The sequence below is a fragment of the Somniosus microcephalus genome, unplaced genomic scaffold, assembly GCF_052327205.1.
Source record: "Somniosus microcephalus isolate GS21.2 unplaced genomic scaffold, FLI_Smic_1.0 unresolved_chr1, whole genome shotgun sequence".
Lineage (NCBI taxonomy): Eukaryota > Metazoa > Chordata > Chondrichthyes > Squaliformes > Somniosidae > Somniosus > Somniosus microcephalus.
Window position 1 is genome coordinate 156,347,519 of NW_028225179.1, and position 23,388 is coordinate 156,370,906.

Here is a 23,388-nt window from a genome sequence, read left to right on the forward strand (position 1 = left end):
GCCAGTGTTCAAAGTTATTGGCTGCATCTGCTGCTTGAGGATCCAGGTCTAAACGTTCCGGCTTCAAGATTTGCTCCATGTTGAAAATTAGTCAATAAAATTGATGCGCTATCAACAATACCAAAGACTATGAGATGGACTTAAATGAAGTAGGCTTTTATTGACTAAGAACTAGAGCATGCCTCTGCTAGTGAATCCACCCTAAGAGCTCCCGGGGGAAGGGTGGTGAGTCACCTTTATACCCGGGCTTAGGGGTGGAGCCAAGGGCTGAGACATGCCTGGACTTGTACAGGGTTAACAGTGGTTTACCACACAGGCATGTACAGGTTAACAGTGGTTTACCACACCCTTACAATAGAATCCCCTATTACTATAGCTCTACCCCTCTTTTTCCTCCCGTCCTGTGCAGCAGAAGCACCCCTGGTGCCAGGAAGTTGGCTGCTGCTGCCTTCCCCTGGTAAGCCATTCCCCTCAACAGTTTCCAAAGTGGTGTATCTGTTTGAGAGGGGCATGACCACAGCGGACTGCTGCACTACCTGCCTGCGCCTACTACTCTGCCTGGTGGTCACCCATTCCCTTTCTGCCTTTGCAACCTTTACCTGTGGTGTGACCAACTGATTAAACGTGATATCCACGATGTCCTCAGCATCGGAAATGCTCCAGTATGTATCCAATCACAGCTCCAGCGCCGCAATGCTGTCTGCCAGTAGCTGCAGCTGGACACACTTCCTGCACACATGGTCGTCAGGGACACAGGAAGCATCCCTGATTTCCCACATAGTGCAGGAGGAGCATACCATGGGGTCAAGCTCTCCTGCCATGACTTACCCTTTAATTAATTTAAATTAAATTAAATCAAATCATACCACCAATTACAGTATAATTAAATGACATACTCAAGGGCCCTTGTTTACCAACAGTCCCTGTTACACCACAGAGAGCTTAGAAACTATAAACCACAGAGTTTAAGTTTGGAAAAAAGGAGAAAGAGAGAAATACTCACCAACCAATCACTTACCTGGTTTCTGGTGACGTCACACTTCGATTACTTTTTACTTCTCTCTCTTGCGCTCTGAGATTGGTAAACCTACCAGGTCCGCTGCCGCTGTGGGGCCTACCTGGTCTGCCGCCTCAGTTTGGTAGTCGCTCCGCTGCCGCCTCGCTCCACCCAGGTCCGCCACCGCTGTGGGGCCTACCTATCATAATCATAATCATAATCAACTTTATTGTCATTGTTAGTGCACAAGTGCAGTAGAACGAAATGTAGGCTTGTGGCTCCCAAGAGTGTACATTTAGATTAAGACATTTAAACATTCAACATTCATTTGGCTTGTAATACATTAACATAAACATAATAAAGTGCATTGGCAGATGTGCAGGCTTTAGAGTTTATTTGTGGAGTTCAGTAGGATGACAGCCCTGGGAAAGAAGCTGTTCCTAAATCTGGTCGTTCGGGTGCGAATGCATCTGTAGCGTCTCCCAGATGGCAGGGGGGCGAACAGACTGTGGCTGGGGTGGGTAGGGTCTTTGATGATGGTCAGTGACCTCCGTAAACAGCGTTTCTGGTAGCCTACCTGGTCTGCCGCCTCAGTTTTGTAGTCGCTCCGCTGCCGCCTCGCTCCACCCAGGTCCGCCACCGCTGTGGGGCCTACCTGCTGCTGCCGCCTCAGTTTTGTAGTTGCTCCGCCAGCGCCTCGCTCCGCCCAGGTCCGCCACCGCTGTGGGGCCTACCTGCTGCTGCCACCTCGGTTTTGTAGTCTCTCCGCCGCCACCTCACTCCACCCAGGTCCGCCACCGCAAAGTGTCAAGTTGGATTCAAAACTGGCTCGGAGGCAGGAAGCAGAGGGTAATGGTTGATGGGTGTTTTTGTGACCAGAAGGCTGTATCCAGTTGGATTCCATAGGGCTCAGTACTAGGTCCCTTGCTTTTTGTGGTATATATCAATGATCTAGACTTGAATCTAGGGGGTATGATTAAGAAGTTTGCAGATGATATTAAAATCGGCAGTGTGGTTGATACTGAAGAAGGAAGCTGTAGACTGCAGGAAGATATCAATAAATTGGTCAGGTGGGTAGAACAGTGACAAATGGAATTCAATCCGGAGAAGTGTGAGGTAATGTATTTGGGGAGGGCTAACAAGGAAAGGGAATACACATTAAATGGTAGGACACTGAGTAGTGTAGAGGAACAAAGGGACCTTTGATGTCCACAGATCCTTGAAGGTAGCAGGCCAGGTAGATAAGGTGGTGAAGACGGCATACGGAATGCTTGCCTTTATTAGCCATGGCATAGAATACAAGAGCAGAGGGGTTATGCTTGAACTGTATAAAACACTAGTTAGGACTCAGCTAGAGTACTGCGTGCAGTTCTGGTCACCACATTGCAGGAAAGATGTGATTGCACTAGAGAGGGTACAGAGGAGATTTACAAGGATGTTGCTGGGAATAGAGAATTTTAGCTATGAGGAAAGATTGGATAGGCTGGGGTTGTTTTCTTTGGAACAGAGGAGGTTGAGGGGAGACCTTATTGAGGTGTATAAAATTATGAGGGGCCTAGATAGAGTGGATAGAAAGGACCTATTTCCCTCAGCAGAGGGGTCAAAAACCAGGGGGCACAGATTTAAAGTAATTGGTGGAAGGTTTAGAGGGGATTTGAGGGGAAATTTCTTCACCCAGAGGGTTTTGGGGGTCTGGAACTCGCTGCCTGAAAGGGCGGTAGAGGCAGAAACCCTAACCACATTTAAAAAGTACTTGGGTGTGCACTTGGGATGCTGTAACCTGCAGGGCTACGGACCAAGAGCTGGGAAGTGGGATTAGGCTGGATAGCTCTTTGTTGGCCGGCGTGGACACGATGGGCCGAAATGCCCTCCTTCCGTGCTGTAACTTTCTATGATTCTATGAGTTCAGTTATCCGGGCATGGGGTGCATCACACGCTACCCGTACAGGCGCAGCCCACAACGGCCCACTGAGAATTCACCTTCATTTCACAGACGCTCTCTTGTTGCTTAAACTCAAAATCTTCAAAAGTGGTTTTCTTCGGCTTCAGAGAATGTAGGATTGTGTTCATTTCCTCCGGCCAATCCGGTTCCCCTGGGAGACACCCACCCCCTCACTGAGTGACAGGCTCTCCGGCCAATCCACTTCCCCCAGGAGAGACCCACCCCCTCACTGAGTGACAGGCTCTCCGGCCAATCCACTTCCCCCGGGAGAGACCCGCCCCCTCACTGAGTGACAAGCTCTCCGGCCAATCCGCTTCCCCCGGGAGATACCCACCCCCTCACTGAGTGACAGGCTCTCCGGCCAATCCGCTTCCCCCGGGAGAGACCCGCCCCCTCACTGAGCGACAGGCTCTCCGGCCAATCCGCTTCCCCCGGGAGAGACCCGCCCTCCTGACTGAGTGACAGGCTCTCCGGCCAATCCGCTTCCCCCGGGAGAGACCCGCCCCCTCACTGAGTGACAGGCTCGCCGGGCAATCAGCTTCCCCCGGGAGAGACCCGCCCACTCACTGAGTGACAGGCTCTCCGGCCAATCCACTTCTCCCGGGAGAGACCCGCCCCCTCACTGAGTGACAGGCTCTCCGGCCAATCCACTTCCCCCGGGAGAGACCCACCCCCCTCACTGAGTGACAGGCTCTCCGGCCAATCCGCTTCCCCCGGGAGAGACCCGCCCCCTCACTGAGTGACAGGCTCTCCGGCCAATGACAAGGTCATTGTCACTGGACACGGGCTCTTCTATTTCAGCCTGTGAATCGCACGCAGACGGGTCGCGGAACAGACTCAGGAATTGGTCATTGACGGAACCTTCATGCGGTTCCTTCTGAGAGCGAGTGAAGCTGGCGGGCCTTGGGGAAGTGTGGCCAATGGCCGCGGTGGGAAAGCAGCTCGAGTGAGCCGGACCGCGGGAATCCACCGGAGACACGGCCATGGAACGCCACCTTCCGGCTGTGGAGCCACATTACAGGCAGCGAGCTCACCGGCTTCCTGCAGTTCTGACCAAGGCTCATCGACCTGAAACTCGGTTTCTCTCAATTTACAATTTACAATTTAAATCGCTTTATTGGCATGATAAGTTACATCTTATGTTGCCAAAGCATCAAAATACATTTATGGTTTAGCACATAAACGCAGTTCTATTCATACAGTGTATAAACAGGTATATCCCTGAGTGTATAAATATACATTCGCATTGTTTATATATATATTTTTTCTTAGTTTACTGGTTGTCCCTCTGTTCATGGCAAGCTGTAACATAGTGCGCCGCCAGTGTTATACAGCTTCTCTCCTCTCCCAGTAGGAATGGGAGTTTTTGGTTGTCATTCAGATTTCTGAAATCAGGGCATATTTGTGAGAATTTTTGGTAGAAATTCTCCCTGATGCCCTGATATTTTCCACAAGCTGTGAGGAAGTGCATCTCTGTCTCCACCACTCCCTGACTGCCTACACATGCTGCCTGACCTGCTGAGGATTTCCAGCATTTCCTGTGTTTATTCCTGCAGTTCACACCTCATTCTGGACTTAGCTGGACATTTTGAATTACCGCCCAAAAACTATTTTATCCCCAGAATTCGTTCATTCATTTTTTTGTTCGTAATGAATTTGCACCCAACCAGCGATCATTTGGTTTCAGTGCAGTCTCACCATGTTTATTACATTCATTAATCTAACAATACAAACAAAGCGAACGAAAAGAACAAAAATGTTGTCAGACAAAAACTCTAAAGCAGGAAGTTCAGGCGCTGCTTACTGGTCTGTCAGGAGCAAGATACCCGGGGATGTAGTGGAAGAAAGTTCACGGGCACTGTTGTTGGCCACACATTGAGATCCAGATCTTACTCAGGCCAACAGAGGCAGGTAAAGAAGAGAGGAAAGGAGCATCAATCACACAGCGGCAGGGGGTTTCCCAGCAGAACCAGAGTGTATTCCAGCAGATGCATGAAGCACACAGCAGAGGCAATCAGCATCCCAGCAGAAGCAGGGAGCTCACATCAGAGCCAAGACACGTCCCAGCACAGGCAGGGAGGTAAAGAATTGAAACAAAGGTGCTCTCTTCTTCTGTATCTGCTCGAAGCAGGTTACATTTCCGTATTAGCAGAGACATGGTGTGAACAATAATATAAAAAACAGAATCTACTAATACAATAAACCTGAATTGGAAAAGGTGTTTCAGGTGTATAACGCCTCATCACGAGTTCTGATGAAAAGATTCACATTCAAACCATCAATCAGCTCTTTTCTCTTTACAGATACTGACTGGTCTGCCATGCACTGCCGGCACTTTGTGTTTTATATCCGGTAGGAACAGTTTGCCAGTGAGCCCCATCAGCTGGGAACAGATGTGTGGCACTGGAGGGGCGGGCGAAAAGGGGGCAACTGAATTTGCCACACTACAGTGACAGAGCTTACTCATGAAAAAAATAAGTTGCAAACTATAATATTTCTCAATGCACTGAGGGCTGTAAAAGAGATTTCACTCCAGCTTATGGGGCAGCACAGCTCAGACTGGGAGAACACCATGTGTGGAGTGCAGCGAGCACCGTGGCACAGTGAGCTGAGCACCAGCACAGCCAATCGCCTTTTCATAATGTGGCTTTCTTTGCAGAAGTCCCTCAACCCTCAATTTCCTCGCTTCTTCTCCAGAAGGCACTAACTCCAGTCTCGGGAACAGCAGAGCTGAGCTCAGTTGTGTCCTCACCTGATGGCCATGCCCAGCCTGGGGCTCTTTTCTCTAGATAAGAGAAGACTGAGGGATGATGTAGCTTTTAAAAGCTCTTTAGAGTAATTTATCCATGACTACACAAACCACTCTGGGTCCAGGTATATTGTGTATCAGTAAAACAGGTTTATTAAGCATTAAACATCCAGTACAAAGAAGTAATACTGAACAAGAAGATAGTCACAGTCTGTTCATCGAACCCTGGCATTCCTCTGAGTGACTGTGTCTCTTTTTTCTCTTGCTGTGTTCTGTTGACTGAAGCTTCTTCTTCCTCCACTGCTTTCGGTGTTCAATATCTGTATTGTTATACCCTTTTTCTCCCATTTTGACTATGTGGCAGTAATTAGCTCTCTGACACCTAGTAAATGTCCCCCCTCTCCTCACCAATCATCTTCTGACCTCGTTAACCCACTCGGCCTCTTTCTGTGTATAACAAAATACCCGTATCTAAGAGTTTCACTTTACAGAACATCCTTGAGGAGTTTTCTAAACAGTTTGTCTATTCTGCAGTTTCTAAAATGAAGGATGTCTCCAACTCTTATCTCTTTTCTCTAGCTCTTATCGCTTTTCCATAACATTACCGAATTCTATGTCTCTGACAGTCTCTGTTTATTTAGCACCATATTCCATTGCTACAGTAATTTAAAACACAGGTTTTTAGTCAGGTTGGCATAATTTCCCATCCTGCTTTGGTCTCAGCCATTCGCCATTTTATACAGGCTATATCGGTTTTTAACATAGAATTCCACATATTATAGTTATATAAAAATGGTTATAGAAACTTAATAATGGTTAGTAAATCCTATCGGTACACTCTATCTTACAGATACCCGATAGAGGTCTTTACAATGATGAAAGGGAAAGGTCGACATACAGTAAATAAGTGTATGTTCCATTGCCCAACTCCTCCAAATCCATCAACTGATTGCAGAAGGAAGAAGGCCCAGCAGCGCCTATATTTCTTGAGGAGGCTGAAGGGATGTAATCTGTCACCCCCGATCCTCTCTAACTTCTACCGCTGCACTATAGAGAGCATCCTGACAAACTGTATCACGGTATGGTACGGCAGCTGTAGCTCCCATGACCGGAAAGCCCTGCAGCGGGTAGTCAAAACTGCCCAACGCATTACCGGCACCCGGCTACCGACCATAGAACATATATATCAGAAACGCTGCCTACGGAGGGCACGGTCCATCATCAAAGACCCTACCCACCCCAGCCACAGTCTGTTCACCCTCCTACCATCTGGAAGACGCTACAGATGCATTCGCACCCGTACGACCAGATTTAGGAACAGCTTCTTTCCCAGGGCTGTCATCCTACTGAACTTCACAAATAAATACTAAAGCCTGCACATCGGCCGATGCACTTTATTATGGTCATATTTATGCTAATATATATGTACAAATGTATGTTCAAATGTTTAAGTGTCCTAATCCAAAATGTACACTCTCGGGAGCCGCAAGCCTACATTTCGTTGTACTGCACTTGTGCACTAACAATGACAATAAAAGTTGATTTGATTTGATTTGATTTGAATGTTGGCCGGGACATGGGTAAACTGCCTGCCCTTATTTCAATAGTGTCTCGTGATCTTTAACACCCAGTTGAACAGGTAGACAGGGCCTCTAACACCTCAACCTAAAGATGGTACATCTAAATAACGGTGACTGCACTTCAAAAAGAATTCATTGGCTGTGATGTGCTTTGGCATGTCTTGAAGTCATGAAGGATCTTTATGATTGCAAGCTCTTTCCTTCTGATTCCTTCATTATTGCGCTGGAGTGTCAGCTCAGGTTATGTACTCAGCAAGGCGAGGGCTTTGACCCCACAACATTCAGACTCTACTGGGTTTTCAGTTACCCGAGTGGGCTCCCAGACCCTGGCACTAAGGAGACTGGTCGCGGCTGCACCGTGCAGTCGGCAGATCCGGTTCACCCTTCGCCCCTGTGCTCACTCACCTACACTGGCTCCCGGTCCGGCAAGGCCTCGATTTTAAAATTATCATCCTTGTTTTCAAATCCCTCCATGGCCTCGCCCCTCCCTATCTCCGTAACCTCCTGCAGTCCTACAACCCTCCGAGATCTCTGTGCTCCTCCAGTTCTGGCCTCTTGCGCATCCCCGATTTTCATCGCTCCACCATTGGCCGCCGTGTCTTCAGCAGCCTAGGCCCTAAACTCTGAAATGTCCTTCTTAAACCTCTCCGCCTCTCTACCTCTCACTCCTCCTTTAATAAACTCCATTAAACCTACCTCTTTGACCAAACTCCTTATGTGGCTCGGTGTCAAATTTGGTTTGATAACGTTCCTGTGAAACGCCTTGGGTCATTTTACTATGTTTAAGGTGCTATATAAATGCAATTTGTCGTTGTTGTTTGATTCAAATCCAGGACCAAGGGGTGAAGTAACGGTCTGACACATTCCTAGGGCGCTGCCTAGGATAATCCAGTAACTAGTTTCCATTCACTTTTGACCAAAGTATCTCCCAGGCACCCTCGGGAAATAAATTTCATGTCTTCAGCAACCACTTCAGAGATTTTTTAACTGATTAATCTCCTCTCTGTACTCGGAATACAGGCCCAGATTTTGGAATTCTGCTCTCCTGACACACAGCAAGAGCCCATATTGGGAAATTCCACACTCCCAACCTGTGCTTTTTTGAACATTGGACAAACCGGGATACGGATTTTCCCGACAGCGACTCTGTGTTTGTCAGGAGCACGGAAGAGGGAATTCTAGGCTCGTATTTATTTTCCATTCTTTTTTCTGATCCCATTATCTTTCAGTTCTGAAGGAAGGCCCTGCCTGAATTGTCTGATCCGCCGAGTGTTTCAGCATTTGCTGTTTTTGATATTCCCTCAGTACCGGTTTCCACCAGCAGGTGGTGATACTGCACTGTAAAACTTTACAGCTCTTTGTACAGCTCGCCATCACCATCTCCTGGCTGAAGGTGGCACTACAATCAACTGCGAGGGAACGTCAAACACTCTCGGGGTGAATTTTCACTTTTACCACAACAGGCGTTAGCGGATCGGCCGCCCGTTTTACAGCCCGCACCGCAGTAAAAGTGAACATTCAGCCCGTTAAACCGAAGATTTGCAAACTCCCCGTCATCTTGAAGAGAGATAGTTTGTGTATTTCTCATCACTAATGGTGCTGATGAACTGAGGAATGTCCTCATTTTGAGAGCACAACTTATACCTGCTTTTTAATATAAAGGAGTGGGGCAGTGATGAGAAAGGGCTGGGATAGAGTTGCTGTTGGTTTTACTTTTTATTTTAGTCTTTGTTTTTATTACAGTGTCAGCCAGTGGCTCAGTTGGTCGCACTCTCGCTTCCTGAGTCAGAAAGTTGTGGGTTCAAGTCCCACTCCAGAGACACCAGCACAACAATCTAGGCTGACACTCCAGTGCAGTACTGAGCGAGCGCCGCACTGTCGGAGGTGTCTTTTCGATGAGACCTTAAACCGAGGCCCTGTCTGCTCTCTCCGGTGGATGTAAAAGATCCCAAGGCACTATTTCAGAGAAGAGTTCTGAGGAAGGGTCATCGACCTGAAACGTTAACTCTGTTTCTCTCTCCACAGATGCTGCCTGACCTGCTGAGTATTTCCAGCATTTTCTCCTTTTATTTCAGATTTTCAGCATCCGCAGTATTTTGCTTTTGTGTTTGAGTTTTCCCCGGTGCCTTGGCCAATATTTATCCCTCAATTAGTGTAACAAAAAACAGATTATCTGGTCATTATCACATTGCTGTCTGTGGGAGCTTGCTGTGCGCAGATTGGCTGCCGCGTTTCCCACATTACAACAGTGACTACACTCCAAAAAGTACTTCATTGGCTGTAAAACGCTTTGGGAAGCCCGGTGGTCGTGAAAGGCGCTATAGAAATGCAAGTCTTTCTTTCTTCTTCTGACATTTTATATTTTTATTGGTTGTATTTACAGTCTCATTGGGATTTTACAATGTGTAATTTGGAAATTACATTTTCTAACTCCTGACCCCTGACCTCTGCTCCTGACCCGAATGGCGTGGGGGGTCAAGTCACTGTGACGTCATGGATGATGCGGGCCGGCCCGAGGCCCCGCCCCTTTTACAGACCCGGATCGGAGCCGGAGCAGATTCTCAGCCACTTGTTCACATCCCAAGTCCAGAAGAAAGGATAAAGTTTCCCCGTGAATTTATTCCCAGTGAAGGTGTGGAGATGGGACTTGGTGTCCGCGCTGTAAAATGAAACTGTCCCGGACTCATAACTGAGATAAACTCCCACCTTCCCGGGGATCGGACCGGCGGGGAGAGGGGATTGAGGGGAGGAGTTTACATTAAATTCATCACCAAACCGCTCGATGGTCCAGACTCCAGTCTCCGGGCTCAGTCTGACCCCTCCCTTCCTCTTCACAGACTCTGCGGCTACTCCCAGACTCCAGTCCCGATTCCCCGCCACCTCCACCTCCCAGTAATGTCTCCCCGATGTGAATCCCTCCGATCCCAGCACACAGGGCCAGGCTGTAAACCTCTTCCCGGTGTCAGGGAGATTCCTCTTGGTCCGGGTCCATCTCACACTCTTCAGATCCTCAGATATCTCGAGCCATGGACTCACTGTTTCCACATCCAGGGTCACAGAGACTGGGAGAAAAAGCAGAGAATTAGAGAGATTCACCCGGGATTAGAGAGACTGGCCGGGGATCGGGGGGAGAGACTGGCCGGGGATCGGGGGGAGAGACTGATCGGGGGGAGAGACTGGCCGGGGATCGGGGGGAGAAACTGGCCGGGGATCGGGGGAAGACACTCACTGGGGATCGGGGGGAGAGACGGGCCGGGGATCGGGGTGGGGAGAGACTGGCCGGGGATCACGGGGGGAGACTCGCCGGAGATCGGGGGAGAGACTGGCCGGGGATCGGGGGGAGAGAGACTGGCCGAGGATCGGGGTGAGACTCGCCGGGGATCGGAGGGAGACTCGCTGGAGATCGGGGGGAGAGACTGGCTGGGGATCGGGGGGTGACTGGCCGGGGATCTGGGGGAGAGAGGCTGGCCGGGGATCGGGGTGAGACTCGCCGGGGATTGGGGGGAGACTCGCCGGAGATCGGGGGGAGAGACTGGCCGGGGATCGGGGGGAGACTATCCGGGGATCGGGGGTTGACTGGCCGGGGATCGGCGGGGAAGAGACTGGCCGGGGATCGGGGAGAGAGACTGGTCGGGGATCAGGGGGGGAGAGACTGGACGGGGATCGGGGAGAGACTGGCCGGGGATCGGGAGGAGAGACTGGCCGGGGATCGGGAGGAGAGACTGGCCGAGGATCGGGGAGAGAGATTGGCTGGGGATCGGGGAGAGACTGGCCGGGGATCGGGGGAGAGACTGGCCGGGGATCGGGGGGAGACTTGCCGGGGATCGGGGGGAGAGACTGGCCGGGGATCGGGGGAAGAGACTGGCCGGGGATCGGGGGGAGAGACTGGCCGGGGATCGCGGGGGAGAGACTGGCCAGGGATCGGGGGGAGAGACTGGCCGGGGATCGGGGGGGGAGAGACTGGCCGGGGATCGGGGAGAGACTGGCCGGGGATCGGGGGGGGAGAGACTGGCCGGGGATCGGGGGAGAGACTGGCCGGGGATCGGGGGGAGAGACTGGCCGGGGATCGGGGGGAGAGACTGGCCGGGGATCGGGGAGAGACTGGCCGGGGATCGGGGGGAGAGACTGGCTGGGGATCGGGGGGAGAGACTGGCCGGGGATCGGGGGGAGAGACTGGCCGGGGATCGGGGGGAGAGACTGGCTGGGGATCGGGGGGAAGAGACTGGCCGGGGATCGGGGGGAGAGACTGGCCGGGGATCGGGGGGAGAGACTGGCCGGGGATCGGGGAGAGACTGGCCGGGGATCGGGGGGGGAGAGACTGGCCGGGGATCGGGGGAGAGACTGGCCGGGGATCGGGGGGAGAGACTGGCCGGGGATCGGGGGGAGAGACTGGCCGGGGATCGGGGAGAGACTGGCCGGGGATCGGGGGGAGAGACTGGCCGGGGATCGGGGGGAGAGACTGGCCGGGGATCGGGGGGAGAGACTGGCCGGGGATCGGGGGGAAGAGACTGGCCGGGGATCGGGGGGAGAGACTGGCCAGGGATCGGGGAGAGACTGGCCGGGGATCGGGGGGAGACTGGCTGGGGATCAGGGGGATAGACTGGCCGGGGACTGGGGGGAGAGACTGGCCGGGGATTGGGGAGAGACTGGCCGGGGATCGGGGAGAGATTTTCTCATCGAGATCCCCCTTTCTGACTTTTTTGTTTTTCAATTCGAGTAAAGAGCCGCCCTGAGGGGAGGAAACGAGGATCTGACAACAGCAGAAAACACCGGGATTTCCAGGGAGGGAGGTCACAGCTTCTGAAAATATCAAACATTACACCCGCCTCCGGACTGTGGGATTCTGTGGGGATATAAATACTAAAATGAACAAAAGCTGGAACTGGAGCCTCAATGTACAACTAAATACTGTTCCCAGTTTAATGCCCCACAAATTGGGGTTAAAATACCTGGGGGTTGAACACATTCCATACTCCTTACCAGATTACTAACTGAGGAAAGTCACTCTGTGGGACTGGGTGTATATGGGTAGATGTGTGTGTGTATGTTCCTCAAAGTAGAAAAGTCCCCGGTCTGGATGGGATGCATCCTATGTTACTGGGGGAAGTAAGGGGGGAAATTGCGGAGGTTCTGGCCACAATCTTCCAATGCTTCTTAGATCTGGGGGTGGTGCCAGAGGACCGGAGGATTGCAAATGTTGCACTGCTCTTTTCAAAAGGGGAGAGGGCTAAACCTGGCAACTACAGGCCAGTCAGCCTAACGTCGGTGGTGGGGAAAGTTGTAGAGACAATAATCTGGGACAAAATTAATCAGCGTTTGGGAAAGTATGGGCGAGGAAATGAAAGTCAGCACGGATTTGTTAAAGGCAAATCGTGTTTGACTAACGAGATCGAGTTCTTTGATGAAGTAACGGGGAGAGTTGATGAAGGTAGTGAGGTGGATGTGGTATATATCGACTTTCAAACCAAGGTATCTATAGATATGTGAAGAGAAAAAGATTAGTGAAGTCAAGCGTAGGTCCCTTGCAGTCAGAATCAGGGGAATTTATAATGGGGAACAAAGAAATGGCAGACCAATTAAATACATACTTTGGTTCTGTCTTCAGAAAGGAGGACACAAATAACCTCCCAGAGATGTCGGGGAATATAGGGTCTAATGAGAGGGAGGAACTGAATGAAATCAGTATTTGTATGGAAATGGTGTTCGGGAAATTGACGGGATTGAAGGCTGCTAAATCCCCAGGGCCTGATAATCTACATCCTAGGGTACTTAAGGAAGTGGCCCGAGAAATAGTAGATGCATTGCTGGTCATCTTCCAAAATTCTATAGACTCTGGAACAGTTCCCATGGATTGGAGGGTAGCTAATGTTACCCCACTATTCAAAAAAGGTGGTACAGAGAAAATGGGGAATTACAGACTGGTAAGTCTGACATCGGTAGTGGGGAAAATGCTAGAGTCCATTGTAAAAGATGTAATAGCAGAGCACTTCGAAAACAGTGACAGGATCAGACAAAGTCAACATGGATTTACAAAAGGTAAATCGTGCTTGACTAATCTAGTGGAAATTTTTGATGATGTACCTGGTAGAATAGATAAGGGAGAGCCAGTGGATGTGGTGTATTTGGACTTTCAGAAGGCCTTTGATAAGGTCCCGCATAAGAGATTAGCATGTAAAGTTAAGGCACATGGGATTTGGGGCAAGGTACTGACTTTATGCATCTCTCCACTTCACCTGACGAAGGAGCAGCGCTCCGAAAGCTTGTGATTTCAAATAAAGCTGTTGGACTATAACCTGGTGTTGTGTGACTTCTTACATTTGTCCACCCCAGTCCAACACCGGCATCTCCACACCATGTATGATTTTGATCGAGTAAATAAGGAGAAACTGTTTCGAATGGCAGAAGGGTTGGTAACCAGAGGACACAGATTGAAGGTGATTGGCCAAAGAACCAGAGGCGACATGAGGAAACATTTTTTACACAGCGAGTTGTTGTGATCTGGAACGCGCTGCCTGAAAGGGCGGTGGAAGCAGATTCAATAGTAACATTCCAAAGAGTATTGGATAAATAGTTCAAGGGAAAAAATGACAAGGCTGTGGGGAAAGAGCAGGGGACTGGGATTAATAGGATAGCTCTACCAAAGATGGGCCGAATGGCCTCCTTTTGTTCTGCATCATTCTATGGTCACAAAAAATAAGCATTTTATTAAGAGTGTCTAATCCTCCACCTGTGAGTAGTCTGCTTTCAGATGACCAAGAACGACTTTAAAACTGTACTGAACCATTTACTAGTTTCATTGGTGTACACTAGTCAGTTTCTTCGTAAATTTAATATATTTTAATGTTTAAAAACTGTTAAAACGTGCCTACTAGTGCCTGTGCCCCTAAAAATGGGTTCAATTTGAAGAGCTTCCTCAAACGGGCACAATCAGCGGAAACTCGCCAGGCTCATTATCCCGATCTGGCGGCGGGGCCAGTTTTATGGGCGGTGTCGATAAATGGAACAACACCCAAAAGCTCAGAGGGACTTGGACTTCGAGCTTCGAGCAGCGTAAGGAGATGAGAGCTACACGCTTACAACTGTTCCTGATAAATCCTCCAGTGAGTATCTGTCTGTCCCAGTGTAAGAATCCTGAGAAATCCCCATTTCAGATTCCCACTAGCTAACATGGACGAAATGAAATAAACATTATTAGTTGTAGGTTTAGGTTGGTATTATGTAACTGTTAGTCAATGCTCGCCAATTCTTGAATAATCGTGTTTATAAACCAGTGTAATATGCCTTGGGTAGACCCAGTTAGATTTTAAAATGGAAGAAAGAGGCCTTGGGCCTGCTTGACCAAATATTAATGGTGCAGACTTTAACAAGCCTTGTTAGCAAAGCGACAGTCAGTCTGTGAGAAAAGCTGAGAGAATTAATAGAATTCTAGAGACTGAGATACGAGGCAGGGACTGTAAGATTGTTATGAATTACATGTTTGTTTTTTTTGAATTCTTGTTTTAATATCTTATAACCAATAATATCTTATAATTGTCAGTAAGAGATCCATAATCGTGTGTAAGAATTAAATGTAGAAGTTTGTAATCACCAACTGTATGCAATGATAACCTGAATGATGTGTAACATGTAACCCTTTTTCTTATGCTTAAAAGTCTGTGAGGAAGCTGTAACCAGACAGCCTGGGGTGAGAAAGAGATTTCCACGGTCGTCTAGACTGCAGTTAGCCTGGGAACCAAGGTCAGGTGCAGTTACCATTGTGCTGAAATGTTAGAACATCCGCAGTGAATTATAAAAACAAAGGCCAACAGCAAGGGCCGTATCTCAACCTGTGGAGACATATTCCTTTAGTATTGCCATAAATACCCCAGATAAAACCATTTGGACCACCCAGCATGGACATCGGTACCAGCTACGGACATGACAATGGCACACCCAGCCCAGTCGACCTTGCGAAGTCCTCCTCACCAACATCTGGGCACTTGTGCCAATATTGGGAGAGCTGTTCCACAGACAAGTCAAGCAACAGCCTGACAGACTCATACTCACAGAATCATACCTTTCAGCCACTGTCCCAAACTCCTCCATCACCATCACCTGGGCAGATCCTGTCCCACCGGCAGGACAGACCCACCAGGAGTGGCGGCACAGTGGTATACAGTCGGGAAGGAGTGGTCCTGGGAGTCCTCAATCTTGACTCCGGATCTCCTGAAGTCTCATGGCTTTAGGTAAAGCAAGGTGAAGGAAACCTCCTGCTGATTAACACCTACCGCCCTCCCTCAGCTGATGAATCAGTTCTCCTCCATGTTGAACACCACTTGGAAGAAGCACTGAGAGTAGCAAGGGCACAGAATGTACTCTGGGTGGAGGACTTCAATGTCCATCACCAAGAGTGCCTCGGTAGCACCTCTACTGACCGAGCTGGCCAAGTCCTTAAAGACATAGCTGCCAGTCTGGGCCTGCACCATTCAGGATAAAGCAGCCCGCTTGATTGGCACTCCATCCACCACCTTCAACATTCACTCCCTCCACCACCGGCGCACTGTGGCTGCAGTGTGTACCATCTACAAGATGCACCGCAGCAACTCGCCAAAGCTCCTTCAACAGCACCTTCCAAACCCGCGACCACTACCACTTAGAAGGACAAGGGCAGCAGACGCATGGGAACATCACCACCTACAAGTTCCCCTCCAAGCCACACACCATCCTGACTTGGACCTGTATCGCCGTTCCTTCACTGTCGCTGGGCCAAAATCCTGGAACTCCCTTCCTAACAGCATTGTGGGTGTACCTACACCATACGGACTGCAGCGGTTCAAGAAGGTGGCTCACCACCATCTTCTCAAGGGCAATTAGGGATGGGCACTAAATTCAGGCCTAGCCAGCCAGCAACGCCCACATCCCATCAATGAATAAAAAAAAAAGAACCAACAATAGGGAAAAACCTACTTGACCTCATCCTCACCAATCTACCTGCCGCAGATGCATCTGCCCATGACAGCTTTGGTAGCAGTGACCAATGCACAGTCATTGTGGAGACGAAGTCCGGTCTTCACACTGAGGACACCCTCCATCGTGTTGTGTGCCACTACCACTGTGCTAAATGGAATAGATTCAGAACAGATCAAGCAGCTCAACGCTGGGCATCCATGAGGCGCTGTGGGCCATCAGCAGCAGCAGAATTGTATTCCACCACAATCAGTAACCTCATGGCCTGACATATCCCTCAGTCTACCATTATCATCAAACCAGGGGACCAACCCTGGCTCACTGAGGAGTGTAGAAGAGCATGCCAGGAGCCGCATTAGGCGTACCGAAAAATGAGGTGCCAACCTGGAGAAGCTGCAACACGGGACTATATGCATGTTAAAAAGCAGAAGCAGCATGCTATAGACAGGGCTAAGTGAACCCACGATCAACGGATCAGATCAATGCTCTGCAGTTCTGCCACATCTAGTCGTGAATGGTGGTGGACCATTGAACAACTAACGGGAGAAGGAGGCTCCATGAACATCCCCATCTTCAAGGATGGTGGAGTCCAGTACGTGAGTGCAAAAGACAAGGCTGAAGCATTTGCAACCATCTTCAGCCAGAAGTGCCGAGTGGATGATCCATATCGGCCTTCTCCTGAGATCCTCACCATCACAGAAGCCAGTCTTCAGCCAATTCACTCCACGTGGCAGCAAGAAATGGCTGTGTGCACTGGATACGGTCAGAAGTGGGGATGTTGGCTGATGACTACACAGTGTTCAGTGCCATTCACAACTCCTCAGATAATGAAGCAGTCCATGCCCGCCTGCAACAAGACCTGGATGCAGAAATGCATCCAGCTGCGGCTACTAGCAGACCGCATTGCGGCGCTGGAGCTGCGGATGGATGGGCTTTGGAGCATTCACGATGCTGAGAGGGTCGTGGATAACACGTTTAGTGAGTTGGTCACACCGCAGGCAGAAGGCAAATGGGTGACCATCAGGCAGAGCAGTAGAGGCAGGCAGGTAGTGCAGGGGACTCCTGTGGCCATCCCCTTCTCAAACAGGTATACCGATTTGGATACTGTTGAGGGGGATGACTTACCAGAGGAAGGCAGCAGCAGCCAACTTCCTGGCACCAGGGGTGCTTCTGCTGCTCAGGAGCGGAGGAAAAAGAGTGGGAGAGCAATAGTGGTAGGGGATTCTATCGTAAGGGGAACAGATAGGCGTTTCTGTGGTCTTAGACGTGGCTCCAGGATGGTTTGTTGCCTCCCTGGTGCCAGGGTCAAGGATGTCACTGAACGGCTGCAGGGCATTCTGAAGGGGGAGGGTGAACAGTCAGAGGTCGTGGTTCACATTGGGACCAACGACATGGGTAGGAAGAGGGATGAGGTCCTGCAGCAAGAATTTAGGGAGCTAGGTAGCAGATTAAAGAGCAGGACCTCAAAGGTTGTAATCTCTGGATTACTCCCGGTGCCATGTGCTAGTGAGTATAGGAATAGGAGGATAGAGCAGATGAATGCGTGGCTAAAGACTTGGTGCAGGAGGGAGGGCTTTAGTTTCCTGGATCACTGGGCCTGCTTCTGGGGAAGGTGGGACTTGTACAAGTCAGACGGGTTGTACCTGAACCAGAGCGGGACAAATATCCTTGCGGGGAGGTTTGCTAGCACTGTTCAGGGGGGCTTAAACTAAAATGGCAGGGGGTTGGGAACCTGAGCAGGGAGACAGAGGAAAGGGAAACAGGGATAAAAGCAAAAGATAGGAAGGAGAAAAACAAAAGTGGCAGTCAGAGAAATCAACGGTTTAAATCAAACGTGGCCACAGTAAATAATAATTCTAATAGGTCTAAGAGCGTTAAAAAACAAGCCTGAAAGCTTTGTGCCTTAATGCGAGGAGCATTTGTAATAAGGTGGACGAATTGGCTGCGCAAATAGAGGTAAACGAATATGATTTGGTTGGGATTACGGAAACGTGGCTCAAGGATGGCCAAGACTGGGAACTCAACATCCAGGGGTATTCGATATTCAGGAAAGATAGGCAAAAAGGAAAGGGAGGTGGGGTAACATTACTGGTTAAAGAAGGGATTAATACAATTGTAATGAAGGATATTAGCTCTGATGATGTGGAATCTGTATGGGTAGAATTGAGAAATACTAAGGGGAAAAAAACATTAGTGGGAGTGGTTTATAGACCTCCCAACAGTAAGGCGGAGGTTGGGGATGGCATTAAAAGGGAAATTAAAGAAGCGTGCAATAAGGGCACAGCAGTCATCATGGGTGACTTTAATCTACATATAGATTGGGCCAACCAAATTAGTAATAATACTGTGGAGGAGGAATTCCTGGAGTGTTTACAGGATGCTTTCCTGGATCAATATGTCGAGGAACCAACCAGAGATCAGGCCATCTTAGACTGGGTATTATGTAACGAGAAAGGATTAATTAGCAATCTTTTTTACGAGGCCCCTTGGGTCTGAGCGATCATAATATGATCGAATTCTTCATTAAGATGGAGAATTAAGTAGTTGACTCAGAGACTAGGGTCCTCAATTTAAATAAAGGAAACTACGATGGTCTGAGGAGCGAGTTGGGTAGGATTGATTGGGGAATGGCACTCAAAGGGTTGACGGTGGATAGGCAATGGCAAACATTCAAAGACCGAAAGGATGAGCTACAGAATTTGTTCATCCCAGTTTGGCATAAAAATAAAACAAAAAAGGTGACTCAACCGTGGCTAACAAGGGAAATTAGGGATAGCATAAGATCCAAGGAGACGACATATAAATTGGCCAGAAAAAGCAATAATCCTGAGGATTGGGAGCAGTTTACGATTCAACAAAGGAGGACAAAGGGATTAATTAAGAAAGGGAAAATAGAATATGAGAGTAAGCTTGCAGGGAACATAAAAACTGACTGTAAAAGCTTTTATAGATATGTGAAGAGAAAAAGATTGGTGAAGTCAAGCATAGGTCCCTTGCAGTCAGAATCAGGGGAATTTATAATGGGAAACAAATAAATGGCAGACCAACTAAGTTCATACTTTGGTTCTGTCTTCACAAAGGAGGACACAAATAACCTCCCAGAGATGCCGGGGAACATAGGGCCTGATGAAAGGGTGGAACTGAAAGAAATCAGTATTTGTAGGGAAATGGTGTTAGGAAAATTGATGGGACTGAAGGCCAATAAATCCCCAGGGCCTGATAACCTACATCCCAGGGTACTTAAGGAAATGGCCCTAGAAATAGTAGATGCATTGCTGGTCATCTTCCAGAACTCGATAGATTCTGGAACAGTACCCATGGATTGGAGGGTAGCTAATGTTACCCCACTATTCAAAAAAGGTGGTAGAGAAAAAGTGAGGAATTATAGACCGGTAAGCCTGACATCGGTAGTGGGGAAAATACTAGAGTCCATTGTAAAAGATGTAATAGCAGAGCACTTGGTAAGCAGTGACAGGAGCGGACAAAGTCAACATGGATTTACCAAAGGTAAATCATGCTTGACTAATCTACTGGAATTTTTTGAGGATGTAACTGGTAAAATAGATAAGGGAGAACCAGTGGATGTGGTGTATTTGGACTTTCAGAAGGCTTTCGATAAGGTCCCACATAAGAGATTAGCGTGCAAAATTAAGGCACATGCGATTGGGGGCAAGGTATTGACTTGGATAGAGAACTGGTTGGCGGACAGAAGGCAGAGAGTTGGAATAAACGGGTCATTTTCCGAGTGGCAGGCAGTGACTAGTGGGGTACCGCAAGGATCAGTCCTTGGACCCCAGCTGTTCACAATATATATTAATGATCTGGACGAGGGAATTGGATGTAATATCTCCAAATTTGCAGACGACACAAAGCTGGGTGGGAGGGTAAGCTGTGAGGAGGATGTCGAGAAACTCCAGTACGATTTGGACAGATTGGGTGATTGGGCAGAAACATGGCAAATGCACTATAATGTGGATAAATGTGAGGTTATCCACTTTGGTGGCAAAAACAGGAAGGCAGATTATTATTTGAATGGCAATAGATTGGGAGAAGGGGAAGTGCAAAGAGACCTGGGTGATCTTGTGCACCAGTCGCTGAAGGTAAGCATGCAGGTGCAGCAGGCGGTTAAGAAGGCAAATGGTATGTTGGTCTTCGTAGCAAGAGGGTTCGAGTACAGGAACAAGGATGTCTTGCTACAGCTGTACAGGGCCTTGGTGAGACCACACCTTGAGTATTGTGTGCAGTTTTGGTCGCCTTACCTGAGGAAGGACGTTCTTGCCATGGAAGGAGTACAGCGAAGATTCACCAGGCTGATACCTGGGATGGCAGGAATGACGTATGAGGAGAGATTGTGTCGATTGGGCTTATACTCACTGGAGTTTAGAAGATTGAGAGGGGATCTCATCGAAACCTATAAAATTCTGTCAGGCCTGGACAAACTCGATGCAGGAAGGATGTTTCAGATGGCCGGGGAGTCCAGAACCAGGGGTCATAGTCTAAGGATAAGGGGTAAGCCATTTAGGACTGAAATGAGGAGGAATTTCTTCACCCAGAGAGCGGTGAACCTGTGGAATTCTCTGCCACAGAGGGCGGTGGAGGCCAGTTCATTAAATATATTCAAAAAGGTGTTGTATATATTTCTTAAGGCTAAAGGGATCAAGGGATATGGGGAGAAGGCAGGGACAGGGTACTGAATTTGAATGATCAGCCATGATCTCATTGAATGGCGGAGCAGGCTCGAAGGGCCGAATGGCCTACTCCTGCTCCTATCTTCTATGTTTCTATGGAAGACGTTCAGGCTTGGGTTGTTAAGTGGCAGATAACATTCGCGCCACAGAAGTGCCAGGCAATGACTATCTCCAACAAGCGAGAGTCTAACCACCGCCCCATGACATTCAATGGCATTACCATTGCCGAATCCCCCACCATCAACACCCTGGGCGTCACCATTGACCAGAAACTTAACTGGACCAGCCACATAAATACTGTGGCAACAAGAGCAGGTCAGAAGCGAGGTATTCTGCGGCGAGTGTCTCACCTCCTGACTCCCCAAAGCCTTTCTACCATCTACAAGGCACAAGTACGGAGTGTGATGGAGTATCTCCACTTGCCTGGATGACTGCAGCTCAAATAACACTCTAGAAGCTCGACACCATACAGGACAAAGCACCCGCTTGACTGGCACCCCCTCTAACACTTTAAACATTCATTCCCCCAACCAAGGACTGCAGCGGTTCACGAAGGCGGCTCACCACCACCTTCTCAATGGCAATTAGGGATGGACAATAAATGCTGGCCTTGCCAGCGAGGCCCACATCACATAAAAATGAATTTAAAAAAATACAGCGAAGTCTATTGGCCCTGTCAACATCCCGGCTATCATGCTGAAGACTTGTGCTCAAGAACTAACCGCACTTCTAGGCAAGCTGTTCCAGTACAGCTTTAACACCGGCATCTATCCGACATTGCCGAAAACTGCCCCGGAATGTCTTGTCCACAAAAAGCAGGACAACTCCAACCCGGCCAATTACCGCCCCATCAGTCTACTCTCAATCATCAGCAAAGTGATGGAAGGTGTCATCGACAGTGCTATCAAGCAGCATTTACTTACCAATAACCTGCTCACTGATGCCCAGTTTGGGCTCCGTCAGGACCACTCGGCTCCAGACCTCATTACAGCCTTGGTCCAACCAAGGACAAAGGAGCTGAATTCCAGAGGTGAGGTGAGAGTGACTGCCCTTGACATCAAGGCAGCATTTGACCGAGTCTGGCATCAAGGAGCCCTAGTAAAACTGAAGTCAATGAGAATCAGGGGGGAAACTCTCCACTGGCTAGAGTCATACCTAGCACAAAGGAAGATGGTTGTGGTTGTTGGAAGTCAATCATCACAGCCCCAGGACCCCTTGAAGTCTCATGGCTTCAGGTAAAGCATGGAAACCTCCTGCTGATTACCACCTATACCCTCTCTCAGCTGATGAATCATGTTGAACACCACTTGGAAGAAGCACTGAAAGTTGCAAGGGCACAGAATGTACTCTGCGTGGGGGACTTCAATGTCCATCACCAAGAGTGGCTCTGTAGCACCACTACTGACCGAGCTGGCCGAGTCCTGAAGGACATAACTGCCAGTCTGGGCCTTCGTCACGTGGTGAGTGAACCAAAAAGAGGGAAAAACCTGCTTGACCTCGTCCTCCCCAATCTACCTGTCGCAGATGCATCTGTCCATGACAGTATTGGCAGCAGTGACCACCGCACAGTCATTGTGGAGACAAAGTCCCATCTTCACACTGAGTACACCCTCCATCGTGTTGTGTGGCACTACCACTGTGATAAATGGGATAGATTCAGAACAGATCTAGCAGCTCAAAGCTGGGCATCCATGAGGCGCTGTGGGCCATCAGCAGCAGCAGAATTGTATTCCACCACAATCTGTAACCTCGTGGCCCGGTCGTGAATGGTGGTGGACCATTAAACAACTACCGGAAGGAGGAGGCTCCAAGAATATCCCCATTCTCAATGATGGTGGAGCCCAGCACGTGAGTGCAAAAGACAAGACTGAAGCGTTTGCAACCAACTTCAGCCAGAAGTGCTGAGTGGATGATCCATATCGGCCTACTCCCGAGGTCCCCGCCATCACAGAAGCCAGTATTCAGCCAATTCGACTCACTCCACGTGATATCAAGAAATGGCTGAGTGCACTGGATACAGCAAAGGCTATGGGCCCCAACAACATCCCGGCTATTGTGCTAAAGACTTGTGCTCTAGAACTAGCCGTGCCTCTGGCCAAGTTGTTCCAGTACAGCAACAACACTGGCATCTATCCGACAATATGGAAAACTGCCCAGGTATGTCCTGTCCACAAAAAGCAGGACAAATCCAACCCGGCCAATTACCGCCCCATCAGTCTACTTTCAATCATCAGCAAAGTGATGGAAGGTGTCATCGACAGTGCTATCAAGCGGCACTTACTCACCAATAAGAGAAACAGATTGGTGAAGGCAAGCGTAGGTCCGTTGCAGTCAGATTCGGGGGAATTTATAATGGGGAATAAAGAAATGGCAGACCAATTAAATACATACTTTGGTTCTGTCTTCACAAAGGGGGAGACAAATAAACTCACAGAGATGTCGGGGAACATAGGATCTAATGAGAGGGAGGAATTGAATGAAATCAG

General features: G+C 49.1%; 1 protein-coding gene across 1 annotated transcript in view; it reads right to left on the minus strand.

The window, feature by feature from the left end:
- Window positions 1-5,816: 5,816 nt before the first annotated feature.
- LOC147096307 (zinc-binding protein A33-like) overlaps window positions 5,817-23,388 on the minus strand; it is a 38,025-nt gene continuing 20,453 nt past the window's right edge. The window contains exon 6 of the mRNA XM_085973886.1: window positions 5,817-10,330. Within this exon, the coding sequence (XP_085830012.1) occupies window positions 9,798-10,330 (533 nt within the window). The 3' untranslated portion in view covers window positions 5,817-9,797. The remainder of the gene's footprint in view (window positions 10,331-23,388) is intronic.